The sequence below is a fragment of the Anabas testudineus genome, chromosome 9 (assembly GCF_900324465.2).
Source record: "Anabas testudineus chromosome 9, fAnaTes1.2, whole genome shotgun sequence".
NCBI classification, from domain to species: Eukaryota; Metazoa; Chordata; class Actinopteri; order Anabantiformes; family Anabantidae; genus Anabas; species Anabas testudineus.
Genome location: NC_046618.1, coordinates 22,754,490 through 22,779,502, shown reverse-complemented (window position 1 = coordinate 22,779,502; position 25,013 = coordinate 22,754,490). Strand labels below are relative to the sequence as shown.

Below are 25,013 nucleotides of genomic sequence, written 5' to 3'. Positions count from 1 at the left end.
ACATATTATATTTGTGTAGTGTCAAATCACATCAGTCCGGTCAGGTCTAGCCTGTTAACTTTCCCACATTTACAGCTGCAATAAAGGGCAGTATGCGGTGCTTATCAGGAATACATAACCACATGTAAACTCTCTTTCATAACACCGGTTTTACAGAAATCATACCAGGTCTCGTGTTCTTTGCTTTATTCTGCTAAGTCAACAACATTGATGATTGTACAACAGAATGAAAATAAAACAAACAAAAAAAAGCTTGGCTTGGCTTCTTATAATGAAAGAAGTGAACAACTTTCTGAATGTTTGACAGAAGCAAACATTACATCATCAAAGAAAACCGATCAGCAGTAGTGAAAGCAGCTTGCAGCAGATGAAGGTGAAGTGAGGCAGATCAATTCATTGCTCTTAATTTTTAGTGTCACCTTAGTGTGTCTCTGCTGTAAACAACACTAGAGCCAGTCGAGGTGAAACTAAATCTGAACATTGACTACTTCCTGTTGTATCTCACAGGTACACAACCCTTTCATATCGGGCACCAGAGATGATTAACTTGTATGCAGGGAAAGCCATCACCACTAAGGCTGATATATGGGTAAGGTCCTACTTTGTGTCTGTATGTTATGAACCCTGCATTGCTGGTTTGTCCTGGCACTGTCTTGGGAACCACTCTGCCCCGACAGGTTCTCTCTCCGTCTGTCTCTCTGCCTGGCCTGCCCCAGGCTGTTTGCCTTCACCAGCTCTCCAAAAGTGTTTTTCCCTCATCAAAGATTTAGCAGTGTCATTCACAACAAAGCCAGCACTCCAAACTCTATCTTGCCTTACATGTTGCCTGCTTTCTTTGGCTGTGTTTTGAGATAATTAGGATCCCGATAAGCTTGTGTGAAGATGTGAAGCTGAGGGGCAGCAATAAGGGCTTGGACGGCAGCCATTTTGAGGAGTGGTGTAAATAAGATGCACTAAAACTCCTGGAGTTTAAACAGCATATCACATATAAGGATGTAACTTTTGATTGGGCTATTGTACATGTTAAATAAGTTTTGTTCCTTACATCTTTGAATCAAGCCACAAATAATGAATGATACACACATCTGTGTTCATAAATTCCGGCTTTAGTTAATTGTCTCCCCCACCTGCCACTGAAACCTGTTAATCCACCCTCTCCTGTAGATAAAATCATCAGTCTACACTGATAGTTATATATGTGTGTACATTAACAGATGGGCAAACAGAATCTTTAAATAGGCCTCTGGTTGTAGGAAGCAAACTACATTGGGACGTACAACAAACACTGACTTCCTGTCAACTACTCCCTGAGCTTTCATTTCCTGCTCTATGTTCAGTCATGTGTTAACTCTGCTGTTGAAATGTCATATGCATTTAAATCATGTGTGCATTTTGGGGTTGCTGGTTTATATACTGTCTGACAGAAATAGCTCATTGTCTTCAGCGACTTGAATAGTAAAACACCCCCTTAAAGCTAATTGCAAAGTCTTCATCTCCAACTGCATCATCAGCAAAAAGATGTCAGCTTTTGTCCACTGATGCAAGAAGCAATGATAACTTGCTAACTTTGTCAGGGCCTCACCTCCCCCGAAGTGGACTGTACTTTTATTTCTACTGTACTACATATTAAGTCTTATTTTCTGTGTCAGTGATGAGTTTTGTACACAGTTCTCCCTCCAGCCTACAAAATTCAGATTGTAGATTGTCACGTACAAATAAACAAGTGCTAAGCTGCAAATCAGCTACTAAATCAGCAGCTGCATTTTCATACTCTAAAAGTAGTAAGGGAAGTACCTTACGTTTTTACTAGTGTGAACGTTGACATGTCTGGTCTTTATGATTTCTGTATTGACTGTTAGATATTCATTAGGGCCTAACATCTGAACCCAATACTTTCTGAGCACCAAACTAAATAAAATGTCCATAACAAGTTTTAGGCAAATAAATAACCTTTTATTTATACCAAACATATGTTTCACATTCTTAACATTAATAAAAAAAAAACCTGTATGGTGCAATACAGCTTGGTACCACAACTTGTATCATGTTGACAGAAGCATTTAAATTTTAACCCAGGACTAAAAGTTTCTGCGTTCAGGTGTTCTGACTGTTTCTGTTTTCTCTACAGGCACTTGGATGCTTGTTGTACAAGCTGTGTTTCTTCACACTTCCATTTGGGGAGAGTCAAGTTGCCATATGTGACGGAACATTTATCGTTCCAGATAACTCCAAATTCTCCTTCAAGTTGCACTGTTTAATCAGTAAGTATAGCGCTGGAGGTGGAACGAACGCTTTCCGCTTTTGTGTTGCAGAATAGTTTGTTTATGAATTTGCGAGGCGCGTTTGGGCACATGCTGGGCGTAGGAACGTTTAACACAGAATGCAAGTTGAATGTTGATCATTTGTGAGGTGAGGTTTTAGAGTTTGAGCTCACTTTTGTTTGTTTTTCATTTCACATATTTAACCATCCAGAATTAGCTGGATTGTAAGTTGCACTCTGTTCCTGCTGTGCCACTGACAGAGTAATGTCTAACCCTCTTCAGCTTTGTTATTATGTATTTACTCTGCGTGAGCCTGTTCAAACCAGTCATGGCAGCTTTGTTTGAAGTTTTTTCACTTCCCCAAATGTATCTTGTGGTTGAGCTTCCTCTTTTTAATTATTTAACCAAAAGCTCCACCATGTGGCCAAAGAGAGAAGGTGCACATTAACCAAAAAACAAAAACAGCCAGTGTTTTTCTGTGTCGCTTCCTGTATAGAATGACCCGTGTGTTTTGTTTTTTCCAGGATATATGCTCGAACCAGACCAGGAGAAGAGACCAGACATTTACCAAGTGTCCTACTTTGCCTTCAAATTAGCTGGAAAAGACTGTCCAGTGCCAAATCTCTTTGTACGTCACTGCAAGGAAGTAATTGTGTGGCTTTAACCTTTGCAGTTATTTGCTATATAACATACTTTTTCTGCTCATTTTCCAGAACTCTCCCATTCCCACCACGCTCCCAGAGCCTCTAACAGCTAGTGAGGTTGCTGCTAAGAAGAGTATGACGAAAGCTAGGTATGGCTTTCTGAAATGAACAGAACTTATTTAATTTTTATTATAATGCATAACTGATCCTGATGGATGAAAAGTGGAAGGCACAGAGATTTGTGCTGTGTAAGGAACATTTAACCACAACTTTTGATTTCTTTCCAGGATTACAGACTCTGTTGGCCCAACGGAAACATCCATAGCTCCCAGACAGAGGCCGAAAGCAGCGAACAGCAATGTCCTGCCTCTTGCCAACACTGTCACCCCTGTAAAGATGACTGTGTCTTCAGCACCCGTCAGCAACGGCCAGAAAGGTTTGAACATGATGGTCTCACATGTTATTGTCCAAGGAAAGAGTTTGTGTTTACAACATGAAAATTCGAAGATTATAAATTCTGCATGTCCAACATTTTTACCTTCTTTTGATTCTGTCTATTGTCTCCTTGTTTTTACTAAATGTAGACTTGATATTTCACTTCTCTTTCATTTGTGTTTCACATTTTCAAGATGATTATTGCTAAAAATACATAGTACATTTAAATCTAATCTAATGTTTGTATTCCTCTGCCATTATTGCCTGAAGCAGTTATTAGCCTTTCAGTCAGTAGTAGTGTTGACTTCAGTGCTCAATGTGGCATCCAAACAATTAAATCCATGAATCTGTACTTGTCCATTTAGCTCCCACCCCAGGCTCAGGGCAGCCATCCATGCAGCCCCAGCCCAGTACTCAGCAGCACCGAGTCTTGCAGCAGCTCCAGCCTGGGGACCTGCGTCTGCAGCAGCTGCAACAGCAGCAGCAGCAACAACAACAACAACATCACCACCATCAACAACAGGCAGTGCAACAGCAACATGCAAATGCACAGCAACTTCAATACCTCCAGGTACTCTACCAGCATGAAAAACATAGAGCACATCGATGTAGATGATGATTTAGTAACTCTGGAAACAGTACTAAGAAGTGTAACCTCCTCCTCAGTACCAACAGGCTGTGCAGCAGTCCCTCCAGCTTCAGCAGCAGCAGGCTCTGCTCCAGCAGCAACAACAGATGATGATGCAGCCCATGTACCAGCAGCAGGTTGCTCAGGCCCAGGCCCAGGCTCCGGCTCAGGCTCAATACGCAGCCATGGTGAGTCCTGTCAGAGGTATAAGCCTGGCACTGAAGCTGGCTAGGCTTCAACTGCTCTTTAAATAGACAAATCAGTTAAAGTGAATTTGCTTTTGTTCACCTCTTAAACCCATTCAAGCATTCAAGGGTGCCTGTAACTTAAAATGATGACAGAAGTTCAGAGCAGAAGATTTTATCCAAAACTGCAATAAATAGTTTGAGCAAATGACAGTGAAACACATGGAGACGCAGCGTGAAATAACATGGAGCTGAATATTCCATTTAATATCAGAATGGCCTAAAATTGCTCTCTCTGTTCCAAACACTGGCAGCCGGTTCGAATCGCTTCACGTCTGTGCCAGGCAGCATTGGAAGCAGACGCTCAAAACTTCCTACTGACTCTGTCCAAATATTCAGAAAAGTAGTATTTACGCAGCTACTGAATCAAACACACAAACACAGGTCCTCCAAATGCACACTGTTGGGGCGGTGGAATTTTTAGTCTGTTTCCCATCGAACACATACCATCTGTTTTATTTCAGAGGCAATCTGGTCTGAGCGAAGCCACAAGGGGATCGAACAGAGGGTGAAATCGAGCAGTTTCCTCTGTGTTGCATCCTGACATATGAAGTAGTTCACAGGCAGGGGAAGAGAGCACCTCTCAGAATTACTGTTCTTATTCCCAAGAAACCGGCTAAATATTTAAAAGCAGCGTGTTCTTTGTTCCTCTGTGGTTTTGTCGTCTTGTCTCTTTTACACTTAGACCTGCTCCTTATTGTGATGAGGCAGCTTTGCTAAGTGACGGCAGATAATTGTATTGTAATATGGTTTAATGACATCAGATCAACTTTATTTTTGCAGTTCCTTAAAAGCACAACAGTAATTTGTTTTTTTTTCCCCACATTAAAAAACTAAACAGTACTGTTGTTTGCTGTGTATCAGATAGAGTTAGGTGGGTGATGATGCGTTGTGTTGGGTTTTAGTTTGGCTTCAGAATTGTATGTGATCTATCTAGTGGAGATATTTAAGCAGGTATCTTGGGAATAAATACTTTTTAGAGGTGCTTTGCTTGTTTGAGCCATAAGAACAGAGCTCTGAGCTACAAAGTTGTTCACTAATCAACCAAGAAGAAGTTGCTTTGGTCAGCTCTAATCAATATCTTTAGATAAAAAATGTAATCAGATTACCTCACATTATAAGAAATGGGTCTGTTTTTTGGCCTATAGTGGCTCACTGTGGATTTTATGCTGCATTTTCAAGCTGAGTCTCTGTGTTTCCAGCAGCTGTAAGCTCAAACAAACACAAATTCAAAATATTGATAATGTTTGATCTTATCTTATCCAAGTGCTACATATCAAATCTGTTTTTGTGTTTTCTATAGTCAGCTTTAAACTTGTCAGTGTTGGAGGTGATTGTTTTAGAGCTTGGTTTATTTGTGCAGTTTGGTGTCCTGCATGCTGTTTGACTTTCATTCCTTCATCCCTCCCCCTCCACTGTGTCCCCAGCTTTCCAAATCCAGAACTGTTTTCTAACAACATTTCATCATCTTGTTGCCATCATTGTGCACCATGAAGTCAAAGGTCCGTCCCTCATTCCCTCCCCCCCTCTTCTCCCTTTCTTCCCTCCTTAACAGCTGCACCAGTACCAACAGGCTTTTGTCCAACAGCAGCAGCAGCATCATCAACAGCAGCAGCAGCATCATCCTGCTCAGCAGCCTCTCCCCTACATGTCCTCCCCCCTCGAGTTCCAGATGCCCCTGGGTTCCTATAATGCAACTACACCTACTGCTGGAACCGGCCAGATAGGAGGACCGTCCCCTGTGGATCATTCATACACTAACCCCAGGTAACGTTCCCTGAGTGTTCTGTGCCGGTTCAAAGCTGGTTAAATACTATATGATATTATATAGTTTAGTATAGTTAGACTGTGATATTAAATGAAATAAGTATAATACAAACAGTCAAAGGTAACAAGAAAGATTACTTCTACAATTGAGTTATTTAAATTACACTTTACTTTTTCTGAACTCTTTTAACTTTCACTGTTTTCATTCTGACAAAGCTGTGTGCAGAATTCAATCCTAACTGGGACGTGGTATGTTGTTGTCCTCCATCCACAGTAGAAATCCTCTGCTTACCACAGATGGGATCACCCCTCCTTCTCAGAGCTGCAGCAGTACAGTTAGTAACCCCCCCGACATGTCGGGCTGGAACCCTTTCGGAGAAGACAACTTCTCCAAGTTGACAGAGGAGGAGCTGATCGACCGGGAGTTTGACATGCTCAGAGCAAGTAAGTGACCCGTTTACTTTAATCGTTTACTGCTAAGTGTTTGTATAAAAGTTTAGTGACAGTCAGACACAGACACATTGACAGGACGGGAGATGGGAACAATAGAAAACTGGAACAAGTTGATCTGAAGAAATTACTTATTAATGCACATTTTAAAATTTACTTATTACCAGAAACATTCTGTTACATTCTCTGACTTCAGTTGTTATGAACATGGCCATGTAGATAATAGTCTGAAAACTGTGTGGGTTGATGTCCATAAAAGTTTAAAATTAAAAATAATGTGTGGACAACAATTCACAAACAAAACTCTCTGTATATTAAAGATGTTCGGATCTTAAAATTTCTAAATTAGAGTCATGCAGCACCAACTCTTTGCTGGTCTAGAACTTTTTATGTCAGGGGCTCAGGGTGGGAGCGTAGTTTGTCTAATCTAAAAACAAAAACCTGACTTCATGGACATGAAATCAAAGCAGCAGTCTCCGAGCAGCGTCGTCCTCAACTAGGATAAAGTAGAGGGAACTGCAGACGTACACAACAATGTAATGATGTGGCTACAGTGACTCTCTAGCCTGTGGGAAAGCAGAGTGGTTCTTAGATTAGAGTGAATCAGCTCATAACTCGGTCCTAGGAAAAGGAGTATTGTGTGAATTCCTGCAAAAGGAATCTCAAGATACAGATGTATTTCACCTGTGACAACCACACCATGAATCAGCTTAATCTATTAACACCTGAATTTGTAGTTTTGTACTTCTTACACTTGTTGTCTCTCCTCTGTGACCTTCTACGTGCAGACAAGCCAGTGGAGAGAACAGCCAGCATGGACACCGAGCGATCACAGCCTTCTGCCCCCACCGCCAAACCCCTGCCGTCAGAGGACCTGTTTGGCTCAGTCCCATTTGTGGCCAGCGCAGGCAAGTCTTAGAGGAGTCTCTACCGTGAGGACCCACCACTGTGGAGCCACCTGCCCCCCTATCTGCCCTCCTCTGCCCCCACCTGACCTTACAATGATCAGTCAGGTTTTTGTTTTGTTTCCAGTGTCCGTATAAATACGATGGTTTCTTCTCCTAGAATTAGAAATTAGAAATCAGAAATCACAGGTGAATCAGTGATGTGGTAGAAGCACTTTCTAATATCACTGCATTCAGCTCTGGCTTCTAATACTGGGCTCGGTGGTGATCGATTCAAACTGCCTTCTTGAAACAAACCTTTATGCAACTCAGCTGGAAGATGAGTTTGAATCTCGCTTATAGCTCACTGAATGACGTAAGCCACTAACTCTACCAGGGTCTGGGGTGACTTTCCCAGTCTAGACAAGGTACTAATACATAGGGGCCTCACTATGTGGGCTGAAAAACACATGCATTCATACGGAGGCACGTTGCGTAACATTCAGTTTTTCAGTGCATAAAAAAAACTTTGGTGACCAGCAAAAACTTCCAACTCACTGTGTCCAGTAAGGAACACAGCTAAAATGACTGTAGTTCTGTCTGCACTCAAAGCAATACGAACATAACGAGGCTGACGTGGAGAACGCGTAACATGGCTGGAACTAATTAGGGCTGAGTGATGTCAAGATATCACATGTAGTTACTGCTTTAAAAAATAAAAATACAGGCAATCTAAGTAAAAACCCCAACTTTCCATATGTTACATGAATCACACGTATGTCCTGTAGCTTTTTTCATGCTGTTGAATTTTATATGGATTTCTAATATTTGTATTTTACTTCAGTTCAGAGACGTTCAGACATTTGTTCCTCTTGTTTTTTAGTTGTTTCTACTCCCCCCCCTTCTCACTTTCTGCCTGTGTTGAAACTTCTTCGGATGCGTTGATCTCGCGCCATTTCGTGCCAACAGGGCTGTAATGTTTAGTAAACTAGATAATCACACAGCTGAAGATGAACTGATTGTCAGGTGATACCTCCAAACTCACGTCTGGTACTGCGTCACACTTGAACCCTGTGAAACCCGTTGCTCCCTCTGCAGGCTTATGTCATTCCTAACAAGTCCAGATGAAGTAGATAAGATCGCAAACATCGCTCAGCCCTGGTACTTAACAACTCCACTTGGGGTTGAAACAAACAAACACTTGAACTTCCAAAGCTGCGGCTCTTTGCCGTTTGTTTACATCGATGCGAAGCGTGTATTGTTGCTGACGAAGCCGCACTGCACCGCACCGCAACGTCGACATGAACAACCACTCTAATATAACCTGATAATTAGTTGTCATTCGGCTTAAATGACCAGATTGCATGTGGCTTCACCCCCCCGACACCACTTTTCACTAGTGTGAGCATCAAAGTGCAGTATTTCTACATATATTACATCAGTGACAGCAATAAGCTTCTTGTGCCTCTGTTCTCTTCCTGCTCCTTAAATGTGAACTGTTTTCTGTTTTGATAGGCAATTTAGAAATGGTGTTTGTAACTCAGAGAATATTTAGGGATAAACCGTATCAGCGCTTAAACACTTGATGTTTTCTAGAGGAAGATTTGAGTAGTTTTTTTTTCCTACAGTAAATTCATCTCATGTCCTTTAAACACGCAGGCTTAATGCAAATCCAGCAGCTACAGTTTAGAGTAGATTATGACAAGATGATGATGCAATATAACCCTCTAAGCACTTGAATGTAAGTGTGGAAATATTTAATTGTCTCCGCTTGTTACTTGATGAATAGAAAATTCTATTTGAGTTCAAATTGGATGAAAGGAGAAACCAAACAGATTGAAGGGACCTCTTTTTGTACTGAGTTTAAACCCAGGAGGGTCAAATAAACTCCATTTGTTGAGACAGGCTGGCATGAAAAAACATTTTTGATCAGCCTTTCTGTGTTTGTGCCACCACAGTGTGAATTATCTAAGTGCAGGCAACTTTAAAGAACACCCTCCTGTTAGAAATACCCTGTCGGCTTTTTTCCTGTGGTAGTTTCTGTCTTTGTTTGATTAAACTTTAGTGGACAGTTCAGCGCCACTGTTTAATCAGCGTGTGTTTAACTTCCAGTAATTGCAGATTTCTTAGAGGCAGAGCTGCTCCTCTCAAACCATGTCATCATTTTACTATAAAATGATAGTGGACCATTCCAGGTGAAAGGGGACAGAAGAGAACTGCTGGTTCTAGACACAATGGGCCTCAAGGAAGAACACTGGATATTTTCTCTAAACTCTCCTAACTGCACAAACTTGATGTAAATCATTTGTTTCAGACTGATTCAGCTGCTTCTCCGTGAGAATTGATCATTAACAGAATCAGCACTCATAAGACAGTAAATTTCAAACTGTCTGTGGTTTACGGACGGAGAGTAGAAATCTAATAATAGACTACATCACAGGTTTTGTTTGCATCTGTGAGAAAACTGACGTAAGACAAAATTCTAATTCTTGCATGAGGCCCAGTGCAGTCCTCACACTCAGACCGCTGCTACGACCCACACCTAAACACCGGCTAATGAGAATACATCATGAAATGATAAAGATGCACTGTAAAAGTCATTCTTAAATAAAAAATGTTTTGAAAATGGCACCGATACCGCGGTCAAAGCTTGTTTGGACGTAACTTCAACTGTCATAGACTCATAGACACGTGAGCGCCTGTGGACAGATTGATTCTTTCTGGTTTTACCCTGATGCACAACAGCTCTGCCTCTGAGACTTTTCATGTTGAAGCTTCTAAGAGTAGAATTTAACATTTGATTCCTGGTTCGTCGTTTGAGCCTTTAATGCACCAACTTTTCCTGCATTGTTTCATGTTGTGTCACGAATTAATACACGTAGTGGCTTTAAAAAGGAATAAAACTCTATTTCCCATTGTAGTAAAGGCAGTACAGTTGACAGTAAGCTGGCATGTTAGCTAGTAGAAACAACAGGCAGTTTCTGCTCTTTTTAAGTCATTAACTTTGTTTAAAATACTAAATGTTTCTTTTATAAAGCTGAATTAGACCAGGTTTCCATTTCTAGATGTTTTTGTGTCCACCACCAATCAGCAGCGTGATTTGACATTTAACTACTAAAGTAAATCTGTGATGGAGCTGAGCCTTGGTTTTGTTTCTCCGATCAAATTAAAACCACTAAAACCCTCAGTTCGTGGCTGCTTCAGGTCACCAGCTGACACTCAGACATATTACTACTATTACTAGAAGCTGGTGAACCACTTATTCCCCTGTTCCTGGTGTTAGGACCATTACTCTGACTTCTTTTATGAGAACCGATGGTACTATTAAGCGTCTTATTTACATTTAATGTTAATGGTTGAGATGATGAAAGTGTGTTGAACATTTTGATTTTGCTTTAAGATTTGATCCATACAATCCTAAAGGGCTGTATGTCTGTTAATCCTCGCTGTGCTGCTGTTATTCCGCCTTAGAGCAGCAAGTGAGCGACTCATCACAATCATCCACGCAGACATGATTCATGCTCGTTTATTGTACAAACATAATTAGCTGAAGGTAAGTTTAACGCTGCCTGATGCTTCTGTTCCACTTCATGTCTCCGCTCATGTCACTTCCTGCTTCTTATTGGGCCTTTTGTGGAAAAACTTTGCTTCATTTCACTTCAGTTATTATTAATATTATTTTAATTTGCTTTGGGTTTTCATGTTTCATTCAGTAAGACAGCCATACTCAGAAACATCTTGTTCATGTGTACTGGTGGGTGGATTTGTAGCTTGAACAGGGAAACATCATCAGAGCCAAAAAAGAGAAGCGAAAGGGAAGGACCAGAGCCATTAACCGCACTTTACTTTCGTTCGTTCTTTTTCTTTTTTGTAAGGAAACGTGAATCGTCCCAGGATTTATGGGACGAACATGCAAACGTAGACATTTTATATGTTGTTACATTTTGTTTACATTTGCAGGTTTACTGTGTTTATTTTTTTTAACCCCTCTCTGCCTCGGAGAACTTATTTTTGTCAGCTTTACATCATGCTGAGGCATTAGCAGCCCCAGATTATTAAAACATTGCAGACTTTTTATTTTTTTTTACTAAGAAGTGTTGAGAAATGTCACAAATCTTCATAAACACTTTTTAGTTGTATTAAATATCAGCTGCTGTCCTGCAGAAACCTATAGCTCAATAAGTTGTCTTAAACATATCTTGTTTTTGCAGCAGACTATGTAAAGGTATGTATCATATTGTGAGTGTGAATGTATTTTTTTTTATTGTTATAGAATGTTACTGCTAAATAAAAAACCATAAAAAATCAAAATACCCTTTGGTTCCTTATTTATAGCTCTGTTAACATAGTTTACGAGTCTCCACCACCACCACACCAAGAGCAAGATGTTCCTGATGTTAGCATGGCTGTCTTTACGTGAGCGCTCTGTCCTCTGTTCCAGCAGATACAGCAAACGTATAAATAATCAAACGCGTGCTCACGTCCTCTGTTTCTCCTGGACATACGGGTCTGTGAAATGTGTAAACAGCTTAAACTCTTTTGTCAAACTGGGGACTTCTTTGTCCCCGTAAACCTCTGACAACAGGAAACAAGTTAAACGAGGTGAACGTGAGTTCACAGGTGTCTCTGCCTTAATTTGACCGTTGATCCAGATTCTCCCATAAACGTTTGTCGACACGTTTCGTCCATAAATTTGCAAAACTAATGGGACGCATTTAAAAAATGACTTGGAGTGGAACTGTAAATCAACAGGCCAAATACAGATTTAAACATAGAGCAATCGAATGTTTCTTTGTTTTCTTTTATTTTAATCCATCTAATCCTTATAACTTTATTATTTAATCCTTCAGGGTTTTATTCAAATTTAAAAACGCAGAGATTGATTTCAAACCCTTTACTTACTTATTATAGTTTTAATTCATAATTGTGGAGATTCCTCGACTGTGACCCTCACTATTTTATTCTCAAAGGTATGAATCCTAGTCTGTGTCGTTATCTTCTCTAGTGTCTGTTGCATTTTGTTTTTTCCTTTCTATGATGGGAAAGCAGAACAGTTCTCTTTTAATGTTCAGCTCCTCATTAAATGTTGCTAAATTACTGGCTCGTAATATGAAGGAGCTGCAGACGGTCACTTACATTTCTTGATGGTTCAATCTGTAAAATGTCAAAATAAAAGTTTTAGATGCTGCAGCCAGCACCATTTAATTTATGAAGTTAATTATTAAAATACATAGCACTATTATGAGCCTCAGTGGGAGGGTTTTTATGCTCCTCTCATTAAGTAGTAATCCCACATTATTATTATTATTATTGTGTTTTTAAAATGTTCATTTACTTATTTTCAGTTTGTTGATTCAGATCAGTCATTTCCTACAGATTTGATCTTTTATCAGATGAGAACAATCACACAAGTTTCCTTTACTTATCTACAGAATATGTCTTTAAGAGATCAGACATAATCCTGCTGCTCCCACAAAGAAAACGACGACAAGACAAAATCTGTCAGTGTAACTTCTCTGATTTCTATTGTAGTGAGATTGTCTGAGCGGTGGAGGTGAACATGATTTAAGTTATAATCTGAGCACCTCGTGTTTCCAGCAGTATTATATTTTATTCCAGACACTTTATCTTTCTTTTAATGCCGCCTTGTTTCTTTTATCAACAACAAGCTTTTGGCTAATCTGTCCTTGTGTCCTGCCAGTTTGGATGGTTGAAGATATTATTTGTGTTCACAGCAGGGGGTTCCTTCTCTTCTTCTAATGTAGAACTCGCAATAATAGGGAACAATAAATTGGCTCATTGTTTATGGCACAATTTATTTTCAATATAATTGGAGACTGTCCATTTGCTAATTAGGCTAATTTCTAAGTTGCCATTATGCAAATCTCTTGGAAATAAATTTACACAAGGCAGAAACTCTTTTTAAATGCCAAATATGTGTAAGAATTTATAAAAATGTAGGAGTAGCTACTGCAGAAAGTTTTTTTAATCTGAAGGCAGTGAGAGCTTAAATGTTTCCATCAACATACTTGAATTCAGAAGCAATTTGTGGATGTTGAAAAGCTGGGTGTAATTTCTTCTTCCTGTAATCCTGCTCTTCTTATTGCAGGGTCAGAGTGGAGAAGTCAGAGCAGCTTTTAGACCATATTGAGTTTTGTGATTCTCCTTTGTTGCTCCTTCTGCTTCAATGTTGGATTTGTCTTAGTGAAATCCAAATCTAAGTCAAGTAATCCTGATTTCAGCACTACAGAGGTCACAGACGCATAAGTTAAGAGATGAAAACTTCTGGTGTAGAGATTCTCTTTAGTCTTATCATCATCTAACTTTTGAATTGTTTAAACAGATAAAAGCTCTAAGAAATCTAGAAAATTGTACCTTTTTTTTTTTTTTTTTTTTTTTTGCAAAACACTTTTATCCTTGTCTTGTTTTTTACAGGTACCAACGTTATAACGACTGAACAAACCAGTGAGGAGGTCGGAGCTCCTGCACCTGTATCATCCACTGCAGAGGACGTGCAGCCGCTGGTGACCTCCAAAGAGCACAAACAGGGCAGAAAGAGTAACTGCAGACCAGGTGAAGAGTCCGACAGCGACTTCGAGTCGGACCCTCCTTCACCAAAAAGCAGCGAGGAGGAAGAACCAGAAGAGGACGAAGCTCTAAACAGTGAACATGGTGAAGACACCGAGCCAGAGAACTTGGGACAGAGGCCTCTGCTGATGGACTCTGAAGAAGAGGGCGAGGAAGATGAAGACAAGCACAGCTCGGACTCGGACTACGACCCCAGCAGAGTCAAGAGCCGCTCAAAGAAGGCTGTGGCTGGCAAAGCAGCTCCTGCTGCTCGGAGTCCTCCTGAAGGAGATCCTGGTGTGACTCTCATCACTCCTCCCGAGTCGCCCAGCGGAGCGAGAGCTGCTGCAGCCGCTGTGAAGGCTGTGGATGTCTTCGGTGCGGTGCCCTTCCTCGGAGGAGCTTCACCTTCAGGACCAACGGAGAGCTCTGACATCTTTGCCAAAGCACCTTTCAGACAGGTCAGCCATGAGCAGCAAGCTGCAGAGGAGTTTGATGTTTTTACCAAAGCACCATTCAACAGGAACCTCTCCAGGTCGAGCAAGAGCGGTAGCGACATTCACCTCGGTCAAACTCCTCCCGTCTCCCCAGAGGGCATTGATGTTTTTGGGTTCAGTCCTTTCCAGCCAGGTCCTACCGCCCCCCCGACCACATCCAGAAGTGCAGAAGATATTTTCCGGCCGTCATCTGAGGAGTCGGCCAGTCCTCAGCAGCAGAGGCTGAAACAGAGAAGCCTCCAGAAGCTGTCGTCCCGTCAGAGAAAAACCAAACAAGAGGCCGCAGCAGGCGGCAGCAACGGGAAACGGCACCACTCCACCCCGACCGGGGGCCGCAAGAGCAACAAGCCGACCTACCGCACACCTGAGCGGGTCCGCAGACACAAGAAGGTCGGAAGGAGGGACTCGCAAAGCAGCAACGAGTTCCTCAGCACCTCGGACTCTAAGGAGAACATCAGTGTTGATATAACCATGACTGAAGGGAAGGACAAAGGAGCCTCTCTGCCGGTAGACGAAGCCCTTTTAGACCCGTTCGGAGCCAGACCTTTCCATCCTCAGGACGGCGGCCGGCACGGCCAGTATCAAGGCCTCTGTGACAGTAAGGGCGACATGGGCACGGCCAATGGCAGGTCTTGGATGGGTGCCCTGCATGGTACTCTAGGAGAGAGTAGAATCATGGACGATTTCGGGGCCGTGCCCTTCACAGAACTAGTGATCCACAGTGGACCTCAGCAGCAGCAGCAGCAGCCGTCCTCACAGCCGGTGGAGCTCGACCCGTTCGGGGCAGCACCTTTCCCCTCAAAGCAGTAACTCTCCCTGCGTCTTCCCACGCTGCCAGTCGCGGTTAAATAACCTCTTAGCTTTTTTTTTTTGTGGTTTGGGATCATTTTCAATCATGAATCTACCTGCTAACTATGTTTTAACGCTTCTTTTTTTTAAGAATATTTCTCAGTTTGAGCAACAAAAACCTAAATCCTGTGGAGTAAGTGATGTTTCCACATATCTTAACTTTTACAAAGCTGTTGGACCTGCAGCAGAGAATCGTACTGTGATTATAAGCTTAATGTTTGACTGCAGCAGAAAGCTCTTCACGTCCTGCCTTCTGATTTACCAATGTGTTTTATTGTTTAGCACCACAAAGCCTTACCTGAGCTTGGCTCTGCATAGTACCTCGGAAACCACGACACCTTCGGTGTCTGATCTGTTTGGGAGTCGACCTTAACCACTTTGTTTTAGCCCTATTAGCTCTTCTCTCTATGCATCATTTCACAGTAGTCGCTACGTGATCTGTGTTGCTTTACACTTGGCGAACTAGAAGAGAGCGAATGTTATTGTACTTAAAAAGTTGATGTGTGGGTTTAAGTTTAGGCTCTTAACTGTTTTATCAGCAGTAACCCTGTATGTAAGTACAGTTTTTTAAAATGATGTTGAAATTCAACACATTTTTAGAAATAAAACACAAAGGCACATTAGACCACCAGTCTGGGATTTGTGGTTTGAGAACTTTGACCCCCACAGAAACTCAACTGTTCTTCTACAACCACTGGCACATTTGTTTGAACTTAACCTGCAGGTTGATGTTTTCACCTGTGGGATCATTTCTTACTTTTACCTTCCATCTTTTCTTTCCCTTCACCAACGTGGTAAAACATCTATTACTGCTAGATGCAATAAAAACAACGCAGGTAAACAGTTAAATTTATTAAAGTTAAGTTCAGCAGTTTGTATGAAAAAGATCCAAATGTCCTGCTACAAAATGAATTTAAGCTTATGTGTTGCAGCACTAAGAAAATGTTTTAGACACACATCTACAGAGAGAACAAAATAATTTAACAGAACAAAAAGAACCCAGAACAAAGTGTTGAGGTCTAAAACTTAACATTAAATACAGAAAACATTCATTCTAAACAGACACACACCAATTCACTGTAAACCTATTACAAGAAAACGAACACTGCATTAAGACCTGTTGACAACTAACGACTCCTTTCCAATGTAGACGTGTTGCATTTTGTAATGAGACCATTTGAATACACAAGAACAGTTGAGCTTTAACATTGCACATCACCCTAAATGAGTTATTTTATCTTAAACACTGTTCGACTTTACAGTGGAGGTTTTCTCTCGTCAGGTTTCAAAATAACGTCTAGTATTTGTTCGTCTGTAGCTGAGACTATTTCAACAGTAGATAACACGGCTGCACAGAGGAGAGCAAAGCTGCCAGTTCACAAACAGTGAGAGTTTTTGAATTGTTAAAAATTTAAACTGTTTCTCAATCTATTAATTAATTTTAACTTAAGCGCAACGAAACAGGTTAAAATTTTTGCACAGATGCATTAAAAAATGTAGGAAATGTAGGAATACTTGCTTAATACTTTGGTTAAAACTTTAATGACTGAACTTGAACTCCCAGTTTAAAGGCCTAGAAGTCACACTAGCAGCCCCTAGAGGCTGAGCTGCTCATTTACACCCAAACTGACCTCATAGGCCTCTAAAGAAAAAGTACAAGTCCCATTTAGTGAAGTAGTGAACACTGAGTTTGTTTTCCTGTGCAGCTCTGATACAAAAGTCAGTTTGAACAGAGTCGGTGCCGCCTGACAGCAGAGTTCATAGAAAAAACATTCAGTTCTGTAGAAGCAGGTACTTACATGTCTGCAGTGCAGTAATCTTTGTAGTATAAAGTAAGAACTTTTCACCATCGTGGGATTAAAAGTCTCTGTATCACTTAGTTGAAATAAGAGAACACTGAAGACAATAATCAAAAACCTAAACATAGAAACACATTAATATACAGAATAATAAAGTCTTTGGTTCTTCTATCTAAACTCTACTCATTTGTTTTTTGCTTGCTCTCGTTACCAAGTGTCTCACAGCTTTATCACGAAGCTGCTACAAACAGATTTTAATAGTTTGGGCAGAAAAGTCCAGTAGAAATTTAGTGGATTGAGTTTAACTCAGCAGATCTTAAATATAACGAGTTCATTCATCATGTTTTTAGCAGAACTGTGCAGAGTGAAGATATTTAAGTAAACACTACGTTTCCCTTCTCAGACTGTGGAGGATGTTGGACCTGATTTTTATTTGAAAGATTTTAAAAACATTATGGAACTAGTTCTGTTCAAAATAGATATTAAAATGTCCTTGAAGCTTAACTTTACATAAGTCAAGAGCTACATGATGTTTTATTTACAGGCACTTACAGAAATACTGAGGGGAAATGCTTCGACTGAACCTGCCAACCGACAGTTAATGAACCGTAATAGACAGAAAGTGTAAATTTGAAGTCAGTGCAATAAACTTTCGAGATTTTGTAGTTTGACTCCAGAATTTCTGGTAAAAATAGTTTCAGCTTTCAAAAGTCCCGTTTCATCTGAAAACTGCACTTGAAAGTCACCTCACATCCTGTAGGTCGCAGGTTTGATTGTACTTCGATCCATCGCTGCAGTGACTCGCAGGGGAGGTTGAACGTTTCCATCTGATCCACACTGATGAACTGAAGACCTGGTGTCACTGCTACAGCTCGCTGGAGTTCTTATTTCTATATTTGAGAAAATAAAGAATTTTACAGGTAAAAAGTACGATAAAGTTCAGTTTTAGCTTCACGTATACAAACGTCAATCTAGCAGTTCACACTTAAATACAAACACACAAACTCTTGCATGCGATAATGATGGGTTAACAATTCACTAATTAATGTGTCACTAAGTTAATTTACCTGCAATAAGACAAATACTCAGGCACCAGTTCATAGAACATAATAAACTCTGATAAGGAAATAGAAAATGATTAGTACCACTTTAAGCTGCTCACAGTGACCAGCTACTGGTCTCCTATGCGTGTCGGGGAGCGTTGGGGCAGGGCTCACTGTGTCGGTACGCCATGATGAAGCCTGATGACTGGTGCCACCAGTAAAACATCAGCACCAGCAGCAGGTGCCACACCTGGTGACTGGAGCCCAGGTAGTTCAGCTGACCTGCAGCGACGTCACAGAAATAAAAGACAGAGTGAAATTAAACCAGACGGTGACACAATGATTGAATGTATGTGAGGACACAATCCTGAAGTAGCCTCACCTGGGAAGTAGCGTTCAGGAACTTTAGAAGTGTAGAAAATAAGAGCTAAAGCAGCAATGAAGTACATCCCCAGGATACGAGGAACGAAAGCCTGAAAAGAACAGAGATTTACTTTACTACAGCTGTTTGAAACTAAATAGTAGATGAGATTTAAGTTGTTGTCTCTCAGATATTACAGTTTTTAGGTGCAACATTGATCAGTAGCTTATTTAACAGCTGGATAACTGGACTTAAACATAAAGTAACTTTAACTGACTACAATAATATATACAAAAATGAATAGATTCTATAAATCTAGATGTAGAAAGAACTAGGAACATGCAGTACACATATGTTTTAGCTTTATCATGATGCTCATATGATCGTATGATCGTATATGAGATGAGCCAATCACCAAAACAGAACAGGTGTTCTCACCTGGACGAGCTCTGAGGAGAACCCTCCTGTGATGCAGATCCAGTGGACTGTGGGGATGAGGCCGTATCCAGCCACCGAGCAGAACATGAGCGAGCGCAGCTGTTTCCACTGCTTGCTGAGATAATGAGGGTGAATCTGAGCGAAGAAGACGGCCAGGATCATGGCCAGGACTGTCACCAGGTACACCTGCCGCCAGTACTGCCGGGACACAGGTAACACAGGAAGGTCAAAGGTCAAATCTCATCATGTACACAGCTGAAAACTAACAGTCTCTCCAGTTCAGGTCTGTTTCAAGGCTTTTCAGTATTTCTGCTAACACGTTTCAACAAGTCGTGAAAAGCAGAAGAAAGAAAAAACTGGAGGAAAAACTATTCACCACATGGACAACAGGACAGAGAATATACTGCAGAGGAAGTGACGGTTAGGGTAAATAATGTGTCAACGCAGCAAATAGAAAGTGATTTCATTTACTTTTACTGAACACATCGTCTTGATCTCAGCTTGTTACCTCAGATTAGCTTGTTAGATTATAACATGATGATAACTCTTTCTAACACCTCTACGACACACATCTGTCCATCCATCCCAATCTTGTGAATGAAAAATCTGAGGTCCCATTCTTGTAAACGCTAGATCTCAGAAACACTGGAGGATTTGTAAACGTATTAGAATAGAATAGAGTTTGGACAGACGTGCAGATGAATTACAACTTCACTAATTGACAGAATCATATACCCACGATGCAGTAATTCTAGTTATTAAGGAATAAGGAATATCTAGTGCATTTTGTGCTGCTGGTAACAAAAAAACCACAATGAAGACACTGCTCAGATCACTGGATGTGTGTTTCTAATGTTTGAACAACTGAAAAATAATTTCTAATAAAGTCAAATGATGAAAAATTATTTTGAATTTATTTTTATTTGCTTCAGCTCCTTTCTGTGATGCGGATTTATTTATTTTCCATAAACATCTTTTAAAAACGGCTACGTTGAGTGCATCTGCTGACGTTCTCGCACTGTTTTAGTTGCTATTGTATCATAAACACTGCATGAAGCAAATCTACAGCAAGTCCTCAGTTTTGTACTTGATATTTAAACTTCTTTAAGTAACTGTGTGAAGTCTGGACAGCCTCGTTTCAGTCCCTTCTGTCCATTCGTGTGGATGTAGGCCTCCGTCCAGTCACACGTCCTCATGTGACGAGTCCTGCTGAATTTCACAGTGAATAAATTTGCACCAGGAACAAGGCCCCGCTCGGCTCCAGCCAAATTTCTTAAGCTCTTCTCCTAACAGACACCATGTTCTCTCCTCCAAATCTGCATTTGTAAAACACTCTGACAAGATAAGAGTTTGACTGGCTAAATATAAAACTCAGTTCTTCTTTAGGGACTTGGCTTGCCACAGGAGAGGAGCCACCCAGAAGCGGAGCCCCAGTCTTGGCAAGGATGAAGGGGGTGGGACCCTTCGCTGAGACGGCTCCCAGACTTGCGAACGTCATATGGTGGGGAACAGGAGTGACGGACCGCTCCGTGAACGCAGCCATCTGGTTTGGGCTGGAGCAGATTTCAGCTGCGTTCTGGGGGCAAAATAACCCGGCGCTTCCAATATGCGGGGGAAAGCGAGCAGTAAGGAGCACAGCCAAACACTTCAGGACTTAAAAAAAAAAAAAAAAAAAGAAGACGCAGCAAACAGGACAGAAAAGAAAAAAACATGTTGGTGGGCGGCTGGAATAAGGAACTAAAACTGGCTTGTGTCATCAGAGGCTGTTTTCCAAGCGGAGAGCGCAGCGAAGGTGTCATGTTGCTTATTCACCAGAACAATTAGTCAATCAGCAGAGCCAGACTGCGAGCTCAGCTTCAGCTTTATTCAATTACTGCTTCACTAAGGCCGAGGATGTGGAGCTACAAAGTCCCCGGGGAGAATCAAAGTTAGATGATCTGTGCAGTGACACTATCATCATCTTTAAATGTAAAAAGTATCTGATCATAGAGCAGAAAATAGAGTGTGTTATCAATCAAAATGTGTTTAAAGCATCAAAATGTGTTTAAAGCATCAGGTATCAGAACCTGTGAGCTATCAAAAATCATGTTCGGGTCCATAATCTGCTTTATTTATTCTTTGATCGGACAGTTTCTAATTTAAATCATATTATAGGTGTCATTAAAAGTCCACATCTCCAGTTTGTTCACATAGATTTGGTGTTATGATCACCTGTGCCCATGGCTTTAAGTGCATACTGCAGGTTATTTAATAAAAAATTAAGTATTTGCATTTTTTTTTATGTTTTACAATACATAAGACCAGAAATTCAGAGGAAACGTGGACATTGTGATCTGACGTTATATTGGCTCACGCTGCCACAACCTACTGCAAATAATGGGTGGTAAAAAATTAGTCGCTAAATCTACTTCCTGTTGAACACTCAGACTTGTTCCTTATGCCTTAGTTTTTGTTATGAGGAAGTATTAAGACTCCTGATGTTGGAGACAAACACAAATTAAGATAATTAATTATAATAAACTTAAACTTGCAGGCTGTAGGTGAACTTACATTATTGCAGTAGAAGGTGTAGAAAACACCGGGGACGTAGCAGCCCAGGATGCCAATGGAGACACCAGCATAATCCAGCGCCATCCAGCGGCGGCTGGTCTTCTCTGAGCGATGGCAGCAGAACAGGTGGTAACCCACTGAACACAGCATACACAGCTGTGGATGGTTAAGATCCAGACGAGAGGACGTGATACAAAAAAAAAACAAAAATAGATGTTTAAAAAATAGAGGTTTAAAGACACGTCTTAACCACACTTCATGTAAGAATTCAGCATTTTTAACTGGATGTGAAGACTCTGCGTCAAGATACCGACCAACTGCTGGACCAACCTTTATCTGTTCAGGTCTCATGTCTTTAAATAAACTGCTCTGATTAAGGTCACACCGAACCAACTTTAAGAATATTAGCAAAATGTGAACGTTCTGCAGTTTATACAACAGAGTTGTTGGACTGTATAATACACTTCCTCGCCAATAATAAATAAATAAAATATTATGTTTTAGCTGCAACACAATGATGTGAGATGACTATCTGAATGTACTAAATTGAATTGTTTGAGCTGGTACCTTGGCTGGTTTAGGCCTGTCGTGGACAGCTGATAACCAAAGCTTTTCATTTCCATAATTAATATATTATTGTAGACAATATTTTATTTTTAACTCCTAATACTTAAACATGACATCTGTAAATTTTACATAAATAAATCCAACAATATGTGATGCATAATTGTCCACACAGTAATTAGTGCGGCGATTTAACAACACCGCAAATGAAAACTCTGTTGAATCTTGCCGTGTATTTTAAAACAAGGACAAATCTAACATGATGTACCCAAGTTTATCAACATTTAGGAACAGCTCATGGAGGAGAGGTGGTATTACTGTGCAGTTTGTTGTGTTTTATAATAGCACAGTACAGAGATTTAGTACCAATATAGAGACTAAATCACCATTATGAATGCCAGCTTTAACGTTTATCACAGCAAAGCCTTACTGAAATAACAACCACGTCATCTGCTAACAAGCACCAAACCAACAAGTTAAACTGTTAACGTGAGAAAACTTAGTCCAGTACCTGAAAGCAGAAGAGCCCAATGGAGTAGATGACATAATCCTCTCTGGAGGCACCGACGGCTGGCAGCACCGAGGCCATGTTGTACACCCCGAGGAAGAAGAAGAGCAGGAAGCCCAGCAGATGGCTCCAGATATTCACGGTCTCATTGGACAGAATGAAGAGGCTGCACAGAGAAGTTACAAAAACAACAAATTAAAATCTAATTTAGACGTCTTCATGCTGCATGAACGTGTAACATTAAGTAGACAACCGACGAACCATACATGCACAATGTCTGGTAGGTTATCACCTATTTTTAGTAAAAGTTTATATATTACAAAACGCCATCAAGATTGATCATCATTGTAGCAGCTGTACATTTTTGTCTTATACACTGAAACGCTGCCAAACCCCTGACTCAGTTCTCTGTTTCTCACCTTTTGATGCACAGTCTGGAGGGGAGGTAGGCTCTGTATCCATCTGTGATGTAAGGGTTTTCCCTCAGGAATACTGGGATCTGCTCATAGGTGTACAGTCTGATTCCTCGAGGCACCAGCACCGGCCAGTACTGATAACCTCCCAGCTCGATGTAGTGTGTAGTCTGGGCGCTCTTCTGGAGTTTTTGTGGCATGGCTGGGCCAGAAGAGCCTTGAGCCTGACCTGAAGCCAAGAAGTCAGATCCAATTAAGGCTGTACCTTGAATAACGAATCTAATTAAACATTATAGCACAGCTAACCAGTTGAATGCACATTTTGCTGTTGCTTATAAGTCTGTCTGATGTACCAGCCACTGTGGAAAATGAGCCCTGTCCAAAAGATTGGGAACACAAGATGCCAACTTACTGAAACTGTCTCTTTAATTACAGTACATGCTAAAGTTAGTAGGTTTAAAACTCAGCAAAAACGCCAATATAACCTTATTCTCCCTTTACTGTGTGTCTGGAGGAAATTAGAGGAGCTAGTATCTGATATTTAACATTCTTATGTTGCCTACGCTAATTTATATCCAGCTAAACCATTCTAACATTGTTACACCAGAAGCCAGGGTGAGCAAAGTATAGTCAATAATAAAAGTACATTTTTATTACGTTGAGCGCTTTCTTTGTAAAGTACTGTGTGCCGAATTCACCCAAACAGACATCTGAACAAGAACTCATTTAAATTACGTCTTATATTGTGAATAAAACCTTTGGAAAATTGGGTCAAATTTTAAATTAGACATTTTTAAAGCGATTTGAAAACTGGTAGCTAATTGGTGAGCGAGTAAATGGCTAACGTTAGCTAACATGTTGCTTTGTTTAGAGTCAACAAATTAACAATAACCTCACCTTTTAATTTGGAATATATGCAGTTTGTTCCATTTGGGGTCTTATGATACGTACTACGCATTTGTAAGCAAAAGTTAACAATGACTTTAAAAACAACAAAATGTTCAAGTTTCGGCTACATCGTCTTCCAAATCACCACAGACGTCATTATCACTGGACCCAGTGTGCCCACATACGTCATCATCAATGGACCCCTTCAGTGTGCCTACAGACGCCAACATCAACGGACCCCTTCAGTGTGCCCACAGACTGCCTGAGTAAAAAGAACAGACCGTGAAATGCGGTAAGCGGTAAATCATACACTTTACAATTTTAACAATTAACTTTGATGCTCTTTCTCTTATTATTCATTTTACATTTGAACAGCCCAAATGTACACATTCTTAAATTAAAGTATGAAAGTAGCCTAAGATTCTGGTATTAATCCTACATTCAATTTTTATGGCATAAAATATTCACAGAATAATCAATAGCCAAAGACTTATCCTATATAAGTTAATCTTTATAGCCTCAATAAGACATTTACACCTATTTACTGTATGAATAACATTAGTTGGTGTTTGTTTTTTATTTTAGAGTATTGCTACTGCTAATAATAATTTAATATAATTTTACATTGTTATACATGATTAATCTCATGTGCCATTCCTCATAACATTTCTTGAATTTACAAATCACTCCCAGGTTAAAGGTAAACAAGTAATAAAATGTGCATGTTTCATATTTGAATACTTTGTTAAATGCTATTTGTGTTTTTACAATTGCAGAATCTAAACTTGAAACAAGGGCAGTGAATTTACAAACATATCTGCAACTTAAAACTCTTGGCCTCGAGACACATGCAGTATTTGTGTTGGCTGTAGCCTGCGTCCCGTAGTCGTCCTTAGGCAAGACCTCCTTACGTTTACCCTGCCTTTGCCTTGTACATTCTATGTAACTTGTAACTAGGTTTGGATAATGACTAATGTAAATGTAAATGCCTAGTCTTATAGGGACCTTCAAATGCAACACGGCTGATACAGTATGGACCTGAATGTGCAGGTGTGGCCCATTCAGTGGAGCTCTCAGTCTCCTGGCTGTCATCCCACCGCACTGTGCGACTGCGTTACATCCTTCTGCCACTAACTGTCATCAGGAATCCTCATCAGAGCGAGCGCTCTCAACAGACCTCTCAGGTGTGAGAGATGTTGGAGGATTCCCTCAGGAGGGAAGT

General features: G+C 40.6%; 2 protein-coding genes across 3 annotated transcripts in view; one reads left to right on the top strand and one right to left on the bottom strand.

The window, feature by feature from the left end:
• bmp2k (BMP2 inducible kinase) overlaps positions 1 to 17,203 on the top strand; it is a 37,971-nt gene extending 20,768 nt beyond the window's left edge. The window contains exons 6-16 of one of the 2 annotated variants that reach the window (XM_026343867.1): positions 508 to 589; positions 2,129 to 2,261; positions 2,786 to 2,889; positions 2,975 to 3,054; positions 3,193 to 3,341; positions 3,706 to 3,911; positions 4,007 to 4,156; positions 5,769 to 5,980; positions 6,258 to 6,424; positions 7,219 to 7,338; positions 13,750 to 17,203. In XM_026343867.1, coding sequence (XP_026199652.1) covers positions 508 to 589; positions 2,129 to 2,261; positions 2,786 to 2,889; positions 2,975 to 3,054; positions 3,193 to 3,341; positions 3,706 to 3,911; positions 4,007 to 4,156; positions 5,769 to 5,980; positions 6,258 to 6,424; positions 7,219 to 7,338; positions 13,750 to 15,188 — 2,842 coding nt within the window. In that variant the 3' untranslated portion in view covers positions 15,189 to 17,203. Of the gene's footprint in view, positions 1 to 507; positions 590 to 2,128; positions 2,262 to 2,785; positions 2,890 to 2,974; positions 3,055 to 3,192; positions 3,342 to 3,705; positions 3,912 to 4,006; positions 4,157 to 5,768; positions 5,981 to 6,254; positions 6,425 to 7,218; positions 7,339 to 13,749 lie in introns of both variants that reach the window. The other variant, XM_026343866.1, reaches the window with a different exon arrangement.
• Positions 17,204 to 18,171: 968 nt separating this feature from the next.
• Positions 18,172 to 23,975, bottom strand: paqr3a (progestin and adipoQ receptor family member IIIa). The gene is made up of 7 exons (XM_026343868.1): positions 23,801 to 23,975; positions 22,910 to 23,132; positions 22,494 to 22,656; positions 21,419 to 21,574; positions 18,869 to 19,066; positions 18,452 to 18,542; positions 18,172 to 18,351 (listed from the first exon to the last, which is right to left on the bottom strand). The coding sequence occupies exons 1-7, from the start codon at positions 23,859 to 23,861 to the stop codon at positions 18,209 to 18,211; spliced, it is 1,035 nt and encodes a 344-aa protein (XP_026199653.1). The 5' UTR covers positions 23,862 to 23,975; the 3' UTR covers positions 18,172 to 18,208.
• Between the last annotated feature and the right edge of the window lie 1,038 nt (positions 23,976 to 25,013).

Bases quoted from the DNA above. Each gene is read 5' to 3' on its own strand.
- paqr3a (XM_026343868.1), bottom strand. From the start codon at position 23,861: ATGCGTAGTACGTATCATAAGACCCCAAATGGAACAAACTGCATATAT. The intron at 19,067-21,418 runs GTAAGTTCACCT...GTGTCCCGGCAG, and splicing joins ACACCTTCTACTGCAATAAT to TACTGGCGGCAGGTGTACCT. The intron at 18,352-18,451 runs GTGAGGCTACTT...ACGTCGCTGCAG, and splicing joins TCCTGAACGCTACTTCCCAG to GTCAGCTGAACTACCTGGGC.